This window comes from Lepidochelys olivacea (assembly GCF_965140295.1).
Source record: "Lepidochelys olivacea isolate rLepOli2 genome assembly, chromosome: 3".
Lineage (NCBI taxonomy): Eukaryota > Metazoa > Chordata > Testudines > Cheloniidae > Lepidochelys > Lepidochelys olivacea.
Genome location: NC_140413.1, coordinates 152,085,224 through 152,099,850, shown reverse-complemented (window position 1 = coordinate 152,099,850; position 14,627 = coordinate 152,085,224). Strand labels below are relative to the sequence as shown.

At 42.6% G+C, this 14,627-nt stretch overlaps 1 protein-coding gene across 1 annotated transcript in view; it reads right to left on the bottom strand.

The window, feature by feature from the left end:
• Positions 1 to 14,627, bottom strand: part of GLP1R (glucagon like peptide 1 receptor) — a 102,045-nt gene that overhangs the window by 6,745 nt on the left and 80,673 nt on the right. Inside the window, exons 8-12 of the mRNA XM_084623759.1 lie at positions 12,817 to 12,877; positions 8,690 to 8,759; positions 7,832 to 7,920; positions 4,508 to 4,646; positions 3,582 to 3,623 (exon numbers count right to left, since the gene is read on the bottom strand). Coding sequence (XP_084479885.1) covers positions 3,582 to 3,623; positions 4,508 to 4,646; positions 7,832 to 7,920; positions 8,690 to 8,759; positions 12,817 to 12,877 — 401 coding nt within the window. The remainder of the gene's footprint in view (positions 1 to 3,581; positions 3,624 to 4,507; positions 4,647 to 7,831; positions 7,921 to 8,689; positions 8,760 to 12,816; positions 12,878 to 14,627) is intronic.

Genomic DNA, 14,627 nt, shown 5'->3' with positions numbered 1-14,627 from the left:
GGGAGTTTGGTAGGTATAACAATGTGGATTTTCCACACCCCTGAGCAATGTAGTTATACTGACATAAGTTTGTATTGTAAACCAGGAGCTAACTTTCCATCCTTGTTTTATGACTGCAAACACTTAAAGATCTGAGGCTACATTCATCCCTGTGTAATTCCATTGATTTAAGTGGTATTACATCTTGGATGAATTTGGACCTTTGGATTTTCAACATGTTCATTCCACAAGGCAAAGAAATAGCAACTATTTACTTCAGCAAACAGCAGGCTCAAGAATTGCATCATAAAGGATAAATTCAATAGAAACCCTAATCTGAGTTTTGCGCTTCCAATAGGTTCTTGACAACAATAGTGAGTTAAAGAAAAATGCCAGTGATGAAAAATACCTTGACCGTGTCCTTCCAAACAGCATTACACCAGATATTGAAGGACATTATACAGTACCTTTGATTATGCACTGCAGTTAAGCATAAAAATCTATCTGCATAAAATAAACCATTGTGCCTAGTACCTTCATACATCAGTTAATTGTCATATCTTAAATAGAAGCATGGGACCAGAATATGGCACATCCAGATGTGGAAGCTTAGCATGCATGAAACCCGCCATCCCATGTCCACTGTAATGGACTAGTTTTGACTAGTGTGTCTGAATGAGTCATGTTGTCCTCTAGTGCCTGGGCCACAGAGAGGATAAGAAACCTACTAGAGGGGTTAGTTAAAAAAGAGTTGTTCTCTGAGGTACCAATTGCACGTTAACTGAGTTTTTGGAACAAAAAGGCAATGGTTCTGCTTCCAAATTCCTCAAAATAAAGCAGAGACACTGTTTAAGGAAAACTGATGGGGGTCTCAGAGACTTTAAGGTCAGAAGGGATCATTATGATCTTCTAGTCTGACCTCCTGCACAAGGCAGGCCACAGAATCTCACCCACCCACTCCTGTAAGAAACCTCTGACCTATGTCTGAGCTATTGAAGTCCTCAACTCGTGGTTTAAAGACTTCAAGGTGCAGAGAATCCTCCAGCAAGTGGCCCATGTCCCAAGCTGCAGAGGAAGGCAAAAAAACCCCAGGGCCTCTGCCAATCTGCCCTGAAGGAAAATTCCTTCCTGACCCCAAATATGGCGATTAGCTAAACTTTGAGCATGTGGGCAAGACTCACCAGCCAGACACCCAGGAAAGAATTCTCTGTTGTAACTCAGATCCCACCCTATCTAGTGTCCCATCACAGGCCATTGAGCATATTTACTGCTAATTGTCAAAGATCAATTAATTGCCAAAATTAGGCTATCCCATCATATCATCCCCTCCATAAATTTATCAAGCTTAGTTTTGAAGCCAGATGTGTCTTTTGCCTTCACTGCTCCCCTTGGAAGGCTATTTCAGAACTTTACTCCTCTGATGGTTAGAAACCTTCATCTAATTTCAAGTCTAAACTTCCTGATGGCCAGTTTATTTCCATTATATAACAAATGGAAGAAAGGGGAAGTTGATAGTAATGAATAATAAATCAGAAGCTAGGAATTGTAGAAAATCGCTAAGGAAAGCAAAGAAACACAAGGAGAAATCTACGGTCAGCATTGTTAAAAACATCCTTCTTATAGTCCTTAAATATATTAGGAACAAAAAGAATCCTAACAATGATATTGGTCCATTACTAGATGAAAATGATGCAGAAAAGTATCAACAATGATGCAGAAGTGTTCAATAAATATTTCTGTTCTGTATTTGAGGGGAAAAACACAATGTGATCATACCATATAACACTGTTTCAATTTCACTAGTAGCTCAGGAGGATGTTAAACAGCAGCTACTAAAGTTAGATATTTAAAAATCAGCAGGTGTAGATAACTACATCCAAGAGTTTTAAAAGAGCTGTCCGAGGAGCATGCTGGACCATTAATGCTGACTTTCAATAAGTTTTGGAACACTGGGTTCCAGAAGACTGGAAGAAAGCTCATGTACCAATATTTAAAAAGGGTAAACAGGACGCTCCAGATAATTATAGGCCTGTCGGACTGACATTGATCCTGGGCAAGATAACGGGACCGCTGATATGAGACTCAATTAATAAAAAATTAAAGGACAGTAATACAATTAATGCCAAGCAACATGGGGTTATGGAAAAGAGATCACATCAAACAGTACCTGTAATGTTATCAAAAAATATATGATTGATAAAAGTAACAGTGTCAATGTAATATATCAAGACTTCTGTAAAGTGTATGACTTGGTGCCACAAGACATTTTGATTAAAAAACTAGAATGATATAAAGTTAACAAGCCACATATTAAATGGATTAAAAATAGGCTAACTGATAAGTTTCAAAATGTCATTGTAAAAGGTGAATGACCATTGAATAGTTGTATTTCTAGGGGATCCTGCAGGAATTTGTTCTTGGCCCTACGCTATTTAACATTTTTCTCAATAATGTTGAGGAAAACAAAATCATCACTGCTAAAGTTTGCAGATGACACAAAAATTGGGAAAGCTGCAAATAATGAAGAGGACAGGTCACAGACGCAGAGCAATCTGGATTGCTTGGTGAGCTGGGTGCAAGCAAACAATGTGCATTTTAATATGTCTAAATGTAAAACTACACATCTAGGAACAAAGAATGTAGATCATACTTACAGGATGGGAGACACTATCCAGGGAAGCAGTGACTGAAAAAGATTTGGGGGTCATGGCAGATAATCAGCTGACCATGAGCTCCCCAGTGTGACATTGGTCAAACGGGCTAATGTGATCCTTGAATGCGTAAAAAGGAATCTCAAGTAGGTGTAGACAGATTATATTTGGCACTGGTGCAACCACTGCTGGAATCCTGCATTCAGTTCTGGTGTCCACAACTTCAAGAAAGATACTGATGAATTCCGAGAAGAGCCACAAGAATGATTAAAGTATTAGAAAATGTTATCCATAGTTATAGATTCAAAGAGCTCAATCTATGTAGCTTAACAAAGAGAAGGTTTAGGGGTGACTTGATTAGAGTCTTTAAGTAACTACATGGGAAACAAATATTTAACAATGGGCTCTTCAACTGAGCAGAGACAAGTACAACACAGTCGAATGGCTGGCAGTTGAAGCTAGACAAATTCAGATTGGAAATAAGGCATACATTTTTAACAGTGACAGAAATTAACCACTGGAACAATTTACCAATGGTCGTGGTGGATTCACCATCACTGACAATTTTTAAACCAAGACTGGATGTTTTTTTAAAAGATCTGCTCTGGGAATTGTTTTAGGGGAAGTTCTATGGCCTGTGTTATACAGGGGTTCAGACTAGATGATCACAGTGGTCCCTTTTGGCCTTGGAATCTATGAAAAGGTTGAATCAAAGAAACTCGCAGGACTCTGCCTGCAGCTAACCCTGAATTATGCAGCCTGAATCCTTTCCCATAGTCTGTGTGATGAGAAATCACCCTCTAATTTCCTCCAGTGGGTCATTACTGTATGCAGGAACCCTAGAACAAACCTGAACTGACTGATACAATTAATAGTTCGAGACCATTTTCGATTTCTTTTTCTGCAGTGGATGGTGATATGGCAAGCTGGAGCTGCTTTGGTGTCTCTTACCTCGTTGTTGATGAAGCAGTAGAGAATTGCCACCATGAGTCCCTGAAATCCACCAAGACAACAGAACAACAGTCAGAAAAACAGCCCACAGAAATGCTCCAAGTTTTGCTAGTCAAACCTGCAGGGGGAGGAGAATCTCATTCCAACATGGAATGCTCCATAGTTAGAGGAAGAAACAGAAAAGTGGATGAGAGTTTATTCCTCTCTGCTGAGAAAAATCTTGATGACATGACCCCAAACAGCTCCCACAGGACAAAAACGTTTTTAGGTTCCGCCAACCCTTGCGCCTTAAAACTCTCCCCTTTCCCTGACCTATAATTACTCCATACATCAGCAATTCATGGGGACATTGAAATGCAGGCTGAAAAGCCTGTGGGAAGTTTATAAGAATAATGGTCACCCACCACAAATGGGGAAATTCCTATAAAAGAGGTCATGTGAGACAACAGCTGAAAAAGAATCATTACAGAATCCCCCATATCCTTTCTATCCATACTCCTTAACTACCTCCCCACATGCACAGTTATAGTCCTACAGATGTGCCTTTCAAGGGTCAGATTTCCAAAAAAGCATCGTAGAAGCCATATAATTTGCCCTGGGTGACACCATTATAGTTTCCCAGGAGACCATGGACAACTTTTATTTTTAGGTTTTGCACATAAAGCAGAAATTAACATGCAGATACAAGGGCCAGATCACTGCTGGAGATCTAGGAAGCACTAAAAAGGAGAGAGTGTGGCATGCCAGGACCAGGACTGGCCACCTGATTTTAGCACTCTGGCTACCCTACTTTTCCTAGGTTCATAATCCTCTAACATCAAGAGCTGAATTAGGAAAGAAATTTAGGGTACCTGCCATGAAAGAAACTGGTTTCCAGCAGCATTTAACATACAAACTGGGCTGAATGTGTGTTTCCTGGGTGTTACCTGGAAGGAGTTGAAGGACAGTTCACAAAAGAGCTTCACAAAGCGTAGCGTTCCTCTGGCATGCTCATCAGTAACAAAGGCAAAGATGACCTCATGGGTCCCCAGCAGCGGGATCAGAGTCAATGTAGACTTGGCCAATCTAAAGTAATAAAGAAAGGGAAGTCATAGCAGGCAGTATAGCGGCTACTGATTTAGCACAGAAATCTGGAAGTTAGGACTCCTTAGTCTGTTTCTGACTCACGGAGTCATCGGGTGACCTCAGGCAAGTTATTTTACCACAGTGTGTCTGGAGTTTCCCCCATGGACAGCAGGGGGATGATGTTTCCACACGACAATATGGGGTTGTGAGGATTAATTCAATAATGTTTGCAAAGCACATTCAGATTGCTGGCTCAAAGGCACTGTAGGCATGCAGAATACTATAAATTCTATATACTATAAATTACTGTATAAAGTAATATACTATAGTATAGTATATTTATAGAATAGTAAATATACTATAAATTACTGTATAAAGAGGAGTGCTGACTGTACAGCGCTTCGAGATCACTGGACTGAAAGCGCCAGCAAAGGCCAAAGGATTATTGAGTATTCCTTAGCACTTACATAGCACATTACATCTTCAAAGCACTATAACTGTAAGTCACTGAGCTTTGTCAAATGAGAGACGTGAACGTAAAGTAAAAGGGAATGATTGCTGATGTTTTCAAGGCAAGCTCCAAAGACCAGGGACCTGGGTAGTGAGGGCAAAACCCAGTGCAAGAGCAATGAGCAGAGATATGAATACACAGGAGGAGAAGAATGCTTCCCAAAACAAAGGTTCTTAACACTGATGAGAGGAGTAAGGCACTGAGCAACACAACCTGGTAATGAAAGATGCCAGATCCCTAAGATGGGAATTCCTAGGCTGCCTGGGGCCAGAGAACCTGCTAACATGTTATCAGCATCTCGTGAGGAGTTGTCATTTGCAGACAAGATACAAGTTGTTCCTCCAGTAAATGGGAAGCAGAGGCTCCAATGGAGTCTCAAGGCTCTCAAAGTCTACTGAATGCAGGCTCTTGATTAGCTTGGCACCCTAGATGCTGTGTTTCAAAGTGATATGCAAGCAGAGAGATGGAGAACCAAAGCAGCTATTTACATCAGTGTGCACTTACAGGCAAGTGGGAGATGCAGGATCACCAATGGACCTAGGCAGGGGATTCTATGGAGTGGCTGAGAGGGTGGTTTAAAAAGGAAATCTAGCAGCCACACTTGCCTTGCAATTAGTGCTCTCCACTGCCACCTGAGGAAGCCAGGGTCAGCCTCTTGCTTCCTCATATAGCAGAAGCTCAACTTGCTCTGGGGACACTCATGGGGGAAAGGGAGAGGCACCTCGTGTGGCTGTGCAGAGCCCCTCTGGTTGGCATATCAACAGTGCTAATGGGTTCAGAAAGGAGTCCCAACATGGCTCTACTCAGAAGGTCTTGCAAAAGTGGGAGAAATACCCTTGTGGGGAATAAAGGGCCAGTCTCCCAAGATAAAATTCTCTGAGGCAGGCAAGAAGTTTCCCAACAACCTCAACTCCTCCACACAGGAAAAGGGATTTGGTGCCATCAAGATCTCCATCAACAAGAGAGAAAGTACTGAGAGGGATAAGGAGAACCTATCCTGCCTGACACCAGCACAGATCGGCTCAATTGCTTTCCAAATACTTTTGAATCTAATCCAGTGCATTTCTAGGGCACCTAGCATTGGTGTATTTAACTACCAAACAACAGCTATAAAGAACACAGCAAAAGCTCGAGACCTTTCGAACTGCATCAATGCCTTTCACTCCCTCCCCACCTCCTCAGGAAACATCAGAAAGGAGAAGTTACCACTAACTTCTTGGAGAAGAGTGGAGAGGAATCCCTGGCCTCCAGTTTTGTTCTCATCACAGGAGCCAGCCTGATCTTTCTAGGCTCTTGGAGTGAAGATGGAACTTTTCAGGGCTCCCACCTAACAACTGTCAATGCCCTTCGAGCTGCAGGGATAGGCTACAGGACTTCAGTATTTCTGGGTGAAAAGGAGAGGATCTTTTGCCAGGCAAGTCTTCTCCTGTTAGAGTGAAACTCTGCTTATAGTGAAGCTTTTTGGGGTGTGTTGCCACAAAACCAACCACCACTCAGAGAGGGCTCCACTGTATCAAAGTTCAAGATTCATAAACCTCCCTATCATGAGGGTCACAGAGGTTGTGATAGCGAGAGATAAAGTGGACCCACGTCCATCTTATCTCTCTCAACCCTCCAAAAGGAGCCCCCTTCTCCCATGCTGAGCACCAAATACCCATTAGACAGCCATTATTTCATGTGCAAAGACAGGCAGAGATTAGCGATTGCTATGGTGAATTTGTTATAACAGACAGAACAAAATGTGATTAACAATGGCAAGGTTTTAATGTTCCCTTGGTCCTAGACTTAGCTACCCATCATATCAACATTTAGAGAGTCCTCTGTAAGTGGAGGTGAGGGTCTTACGTTAAGGTGTCTGTGACATACCAGAGCAAATCCAGACTAGTGGGTCCTTGTTTTGGGCCCTTGAATCAAGGCATCATACTGTTCCACCAAAACATGACGACAGTGGGTCACAGGGTATTGTGATGACCCAAGCTGTCATGCACCAATGCAGTGTCACAATATGCACAGCATTAGGTGGGACAACTTTGTGTGTCGACCAAGATTCATCTGGGGGAAGGATCTTAAAGCCCCAAAGACAGAGAAATCAAGGGATGAAGAATATGCCCATGAATGTTGGTGGTGTGAACAGCTGTCTAGGTGAGCCACGAACAGTCCACATGCAACGAAGTCTGCAAGGTAAAAATTAAATTCATGCAGTAAGCCTCACATACTGTACCAGACAAAGAGTCACACAAATATGCTCAGAAAACTTAGGACACATAGGTCATGATAAGAGAGCACAGTAACTAGTGGAGATGGGAAGTAAGAGCAGTGATGGAAACAAGGACAACAGTGTTTTTCTCCCTGTTTCTTAAAAATAATTGCCTAATGGATTTTTTGTTTCAGTGCTCATGGTAAATTCTGGATTGACAGCCCCAGAAGACCAAGACCTCCATTTAATCCATAGAACAGGTACAACAAAGGCATTGATAGGGCAGGTTTACCATAAGCTCTGTACCCACCAGCGGGCTTCATCTGTGGTCAGTTGTTCTGGACTATCATAGTTATGTGCAATGCCTCCTACATACCACCCAGTGCCTGAAATCTTTAATCTCCTATGGCACGCCACTCCTGCTTGTGTCTCCCTTTTCAAAGGACACAGCAAGTGCTAGATCACCAAATAACTTACCTGCATTTTGTATCAGTTTTGCACATCAGATTTGCTTGCAGCTTGGAAATGATGATGCATATAACTCTGATAAAGATCAGGAAATTCACCTGGAGAAAAGAAAGAAGTAGCTGATATAATCATCAGGAAGTATATTTGCAAGACAAAACATATGGATGAACATATATTGTGTCAAGGTGTCTATAGACAGGGCCCTGTGTATTCCACGTTTCTGCAGCTGCAGAATTTGCTATGGAATTCAGCTCTTGCCACAGAATCATGCTCCAGAATCTGTTTCTAGCTTTTATGATTGGATAGTTCACCTTTAATAGGTAAATTGAGCATAAATCAAAGAGGTGATGCCTGCCTGAGTCTGCAGACAACTGGAATCAGGAGTTCTGAGTAGTATAAATGGTCCTATTCATCCCAATTGGTGCCCTGTGGTCTCCACAATTCTGTGACTCAGGAATCTAGCATTTTTTTAAAATACAATGGAATTTGTCATTTTGCTGTAGCCAGGTGTCTGGCATTGTTTTTTCTGCCAGAAACAGAATTGATTTCACATGATCATGTTTCTGAACTCAAGTGAGGACCAGGAACTCCCCAGTTTTCCTATAGGACAGTGGCCATCACCATTACATCTTTCATACGGACTCTCACATTCTGTCTCTACCATTAATTCATCCACCATGCAATCTCTCGGCTTTGGCTCCCAAACTCTCCTTGTAGTTTTCTCCCCATTATTACATGTGAAGAGCAGAGCTGCTGTATGATAGCTTTGTTAAGCAAAAGTATATTCTCCAGCATTGACTGCTCTGGTCTCTCCATCTGTCTCATTACATGTATGCTGAATCCCTGTATCTGCTCCTGGTCACTCACCCCAATGGCGATTAGAATGGGCAGTCTGATGATCAGCCAGTAATTCATGTTTTGGTTTCTGGTCCAGCAACTGGGGAGGCAGCAGAGAGGTGAAACACAAAACAAAAAGCTAAGACTATGCATGAAGTCTCTCCTCTCTCATCACGCGTCTCAGCAATGCAGATGATGAGAACTAGATACCAGAAAAGCACATCATGCTGACATGGAAACAGATGCTGCTACTTGTGGTTTTTAGAAACATTTGAATGCCTCATTCTAAATTACAGCACCCAACTGGATGCTGTTAGCCTGTCTCTCTTGCAATCTGATGACTAATCCCCCTACATAATTTTCTGTCATTGTGAAGATTTACAGAATTGAATCAACGGTCCAAATATGACATCTGGCTGAGCAAGAATTCGTTAAAAAAAAAAATCAAATATTTTGCCCACATGGTAGCTACCCTAATCTTTCTATTCAACTTTTTTTATTAAATCTTATAAGTGCCGAAGTCAAATCTTGTTACTTGGCTGTTTATGAATATCCTATAGAACAGCGTTTCTCAAACTGGGATCCACAGGCTCTGCTGATCAACTCCTCTCCCTCCCTCAACTCCTTCTCCTCCTCCTTCTATCTCCCAGAGGCTACTGAAGCAAAACAGAGATTTTAGGCACTAAAAGTCCAATGGCACAGCGGGGCTAAGGCAGGTTTCCTGCCTGCTCTGGCTCTGCGTGGCTCCCAGAAGAGACCGGCACATCCCTGCAGCCCTTTGGGGGGGGGGTGTCTCTGTGCACTGCCTGCACCCCAAGTGCCAACTCCACAGCTCCCATTGGCCAGGAATAGCAGCCAATGGGAGCTGCAGGAGCGGTGCCTGTGGGCAGGGGCAGTGCGCGGAAACCCCTTGAACACCCCCGCATAGGAACCGCTGCCAGATAGATGTGCTGGTGGCTTTCGGAAGCTGCCCAAGGTAAGCGCCACCCAGCCAGAACCCACACCCCAACCCCCGGCCCAGAGCTCACACCCAAACTCCCTCCTAGAGCCCGTACCGCACATCCCATCCCTTACCCAAACTCCCTCCCAGAGCCCACATCCTGTCCCTAACCCAACCCCCTGCCCCAGGCTGGTGAAAGTGAGGGTGGGTGAGAGAAAGTGACGGAGGGAGGGGGGATGGAGTGAGGGTGGGGCCTTGGCGGAAGGGATGGAGTGGGGGCGGGGCCTGGGGCTGAGCATAGGTGGGGGGCTTGGGGGTCCCTGAAAAAATTTAAATAAAAATGTGGGCCTTCGGGTTGCTAAAGTTTGAGAATTGCTGCTATAGAAGGGAACTGCATTGCGTTGGTCAGATTCCCAGCCTCTCTCTCACTTCCCCCCCACTCAGTGTTAAGATTAAGCATCTATATTTTAAAAGCACCTGTTCACTCACTCCAACCTGGGCTATTTAACGGAGATCAGGAAAAAGGGCATATCCAGTTCTTTCAATATATATGTAGGTTTCAGTCCCAAAGAAATTTTAAAGAAAAAGTTATGAGCAAGTAGCATGCAGGATTCCTAACATTTGCATAAACTGGAATTAATAACTTTATTAATCTCCTATCAAACCATTCAACATTATTCAAAGGCACCAGTTCTTATCAAACCCAACAGATGAAAATACGGTGTTAACAGGAGAACCACTTCACTGGCATGAGTGACTGGGAACCAACTTCATGTAGCCTTTAAAATTAATTTTATGTGGATACTTCTGAGACATGACTAGAAGCAGTTTTAATTTCTCTGAGTAACTGCAGTAGAAACAGAGACATTTTTTAAAGTTCCTAGTGATGACAATGCAATTAGTGTACCAGCACAATTAAAGTGTCCAAAAAATAAAACTGACATCGGTACGTGATTTCTTGTCTATTTGTACTTTCTGGAGTTGTTACAGTAATAGAAACATCACCATCTATTGTGACCTGGATCTATTCACTGGCAACTGAGTATGCTCACTGCCTCTCAGACCACGTTTAGCAATTCTCAGCATTCGGTCCCTAGTGGGGAAGTTATCCAACTAACCAAATACCGCTGTAAAAACTCTGCTTTTTCATCCCAAGTTTGTATTCCTTTAAAAAAAAATCATCTTCAGTGCACTTCTGTCTTGGTTTGGTGCAACTGAACAGTCTGATTTTAAAAAAAAAGCTGCAAACCAGTCCCTGCATTTTGCATCTGCAATTAACTGATAGTGCAGACGTGAGTGTGGGGGATGAATGTTAGTACCAGACTTGTGGGTGCATTCCTATAACTAAGAAACAATCTGTCTTCACTTCCACCCATATATAATTGGACCAACAAAAATGGAGAGATAGATTTTAAAAAACAGGGGAGCTGAAAAGGTCTTCTTGTAATACATCAATTCTTTTTAATGAATGGCAGTTTTTAGGGGAACTTCACAGTTGAAGCCACAATTGTGGCAATCCTGGTCAGGCAGGAAGGAGACAGTTTGCAAGTAGACAACCTGTCCTTGCAGGCTACAATCCTTGATTCTGAGTGGTTACATTCTCAGGATTGCCTAGAACATTGAGCCATTGTAGCCCTGACCTTATTTATTTCTAGTTATGCCTCATAACTGGGGAGATAGTTGAGTCACAAATGAAATTTACAGCCTTCTGCACATCCACAGCGGCAGCACTATGGCAAATGGCATGAAAGATATCCCTAGACGCACTAACAAATGCCATCCCGAGGCCCGAGGCATAGAAATCTTGCCCTTCAGAGAGGAAACTGCACAAGGTGATTTATTACAGTATTTTACAAATATTTATACAAGATTTAGAAAACCTAATAAGATGCAAAATTGCCCCTTTTAGGGTCTGCTGAAGGCAGCAAGAAACAGTTTTCTTTAATAGAAATCATAAGTCAGCTCTGAGCATTGCATAATGCAGAAGGCTGAGGGAGAGCATTTTGAATACATTTTCCACACCAACGGAAAGATAGGCCTGTGGAGCGCTGACTGTTCAAGTTCTTTAAAGCTATAGTGATCATCTGGACAAAACTTGCAACAGATAAGCCAAGGTCTTACTTATTACAGAATATAGTTGAGACAGACCTGGACAGAACAGTCAGAAAACCCTAGGATTATTTTAGCCTGGAAAGAAGAAGACTTGAGCAAACCATTTTGTATTATGAAAGACACAAATAAAAACTGATTCCCGATATCCCATCCTTTGATTACTCTGTCAAGGGGAGAGTTGATACAATGTTGGGCCCAACTACAGTGAATTTTCACACCATATTGGTACCTCGCTAGCAAAGGACTGTGTTTAAACAGGGTTTTCTAGGAAGGTGCCAGCAGGGTGTGTACGCTGAGTGGCAACAGGGCCCAATGGGTGGTAAACAGAATAAAAAATAAATAACGTAGAATTGTTTATCAGTGCAAAGGATGTTGGCCATGCATTACATTATTTCCATGCTCCCAGCCAGTCCCTATTAGAGGAAAGCTGCTACTAGCCTGTTGCTAGAAATAATCTTTGGTAAGATTAAATGATGCCACTGATTTTTCAAATCAGCCACTATGGTGAAAGTTAACAGAAAACAAGTATTTCAAGTTCTACAGCATTTCCTTATGCAATGCAGTCAACCTGTGCAATCCTCTGCAATGCAAGGACAGCCAGACAGAGAACATGGCTGTATTTTATAAAGGACTGAATAATGGAAGCTAAGAAAAGAATGGATAATCAGATCTCTGCTGCAAGGCATAAGACGATCACAACAAGGGTCAGGAAGGAATAACACAAACAGAGAACATTGTGGGAGGTTTTTGTCTTCCTCTGAAGAATCCTGGAGAGGCTACTGCCAGAGGCAGACTATCAAAGATAGTCTGATAAGGTATGACAACCTCTACAACGGATATGGTAGCTGCTGAAAAAGAGATACAAATGTACCTCTCTTTGACCTGCAGAGGAACAGATAAACTTAGACATATGGAAAATTCTGACCAGGAATGAGCTTGTGTGCCTTTCAGAAATGTTATGCAAGAGCATCATACACAACACAAGCAACTACATAGGATTTCAGCACATCAGCCATTGCCAAAGCAATCAAACCGAACAAAAGTGACCCCCCAACACACACGCACCACAAATGAAATATCAGCTAGATATTAGAACTGAACCAACCCCTCATCTTCATAAAGGTACTTGACAATTCCCCAGGGGATAACAAACAGCATTGGTACACCTGAGAAGAGAGGAGACAAGATAGATACTGACAATCAGAAACAAGGAAAAGCAAGAAGGACTAAAACATCATACGACTACGAGCAACATAGCCAGCCAGTGACAGGGTTGCAGCTCCCATCCAGTGTACCTACCAAACACAGTTCCAGGTCAACAATGCTGCTAAGTTACCATCCTTTAGTGGCCTATATAAAATGAGTTACGGGGATCAGTCTAGTTCCAAGTGGATAGGTGTTCATGTGACAAAAAACACCTCCAAAACTGGCACTAATTGAACCTCTTGTTGGCAGCTTTCATTGAATGGGCCATGGAGACCGAATTCGGGAGCTCCCGCTAGGTCACAGTGAGGGAGGAGTGGGAGGTGTTGTGTTGGGGAAGCTTGCAGTTCTGTTGTTATTCAGACTCAAGTCCATCAATCCAACATCCTTCACTTGCATTACGTTCGCCCACATTTAAATCTACACTTAAAAAGTGCATCTGTCAACTGATAGTGCTGGAAATGTCCAGAAACAATGCAAAGGGGGGAATGTTTCATTAGACAGAGCGAGATGAAACACTGTCCCAAGAACAAACAAGGTGTCACATTTCCATAATTTCTCTGTGAATCTGTCCCTCCCTGCACACCCTTTCAGGTTCTTTACCCACATTAGTGCCAAGTAAGATGGTGTACAATCCATGGAGTGTATTTAAAGGGATGTGTGTGGGGGGTGTGTGTGAAAGTAATAAAAGTGTTATGATCTGCAGTGGTCTGGAAATCTCAAAACAGTATCTGCAATGTGAATTATGCTGTAATAACTTTCAGTTGTGTTGTACTGTATTCTTTCACAGCCACCTAGGAGAGCAGGCTGTTACAAAGAGACAAAGGGTCAGTTATCCTCCCTCGTCAGTAAGGACAGAATGAGAAGTAACAGGCAGCAACAGCAAGGAAACTTTCTGAAGCGTTTTATAACTAATCATAAGGACAATGGAGTGAGCCGGTCAGGGGGAGGTTGCCAAATCACCATCACTGGAGGTATTCAATCCTCGGATCGCGCAGCCATCTATCAGAATGGGCTAGTGAGAACTGTCTATGTGGCCCCACAGTTTGGGCTACAGAGCACCTCCCAGACAACTGGGGGGTGAATTACAGTGTGCACTGAAGTGTTGTCCTGTAACTTCCCCTTATGGATGCTGCGGGCACAAACTCAAGATACCTGGTTTGCATTAACGTAGTCCTCTTCAAACAGGACTGCATTAATGTAAGCTAGGTACCTGTTCGTTTGCACGCACAGCATTCACATCGGGGAGTTACAGTGATGCACCCTAGTGTACGATGCAATTAACACTCACACCGTCCGAACTGCAGGGCCAGGTAGACAAGCTCCCAGTTGTGCTAGGACGCCTAGGAAGTGTCTTAGGCGACCCACTGCAGATCACTTTCAATCCCAAATGAGTCTTTGATTCATGGAAGCTATTAAATTAGACTGAATTTTTCCCTTCTTGACTTTGCAGGGAATTAAGGCTGGATTAAAAGTCACCCTAATATGAAATTTACAAGATGAAACATGAACACGATATATTTCAGGAAAGGAACAGATGTTTAGAGAGATAAGTGCTATGATTTGTGGAGATCTCCATAGCCTGGATACATCAGCAATCTCTCCATATTTAATTGCATTACTTGATTTTTTGATTCAGTGAGATTCAAATTATTAGTGATATATTTTAAAAGGGCCAAACTAGACAAAGCCTGTCATTACTGAACAACTTCA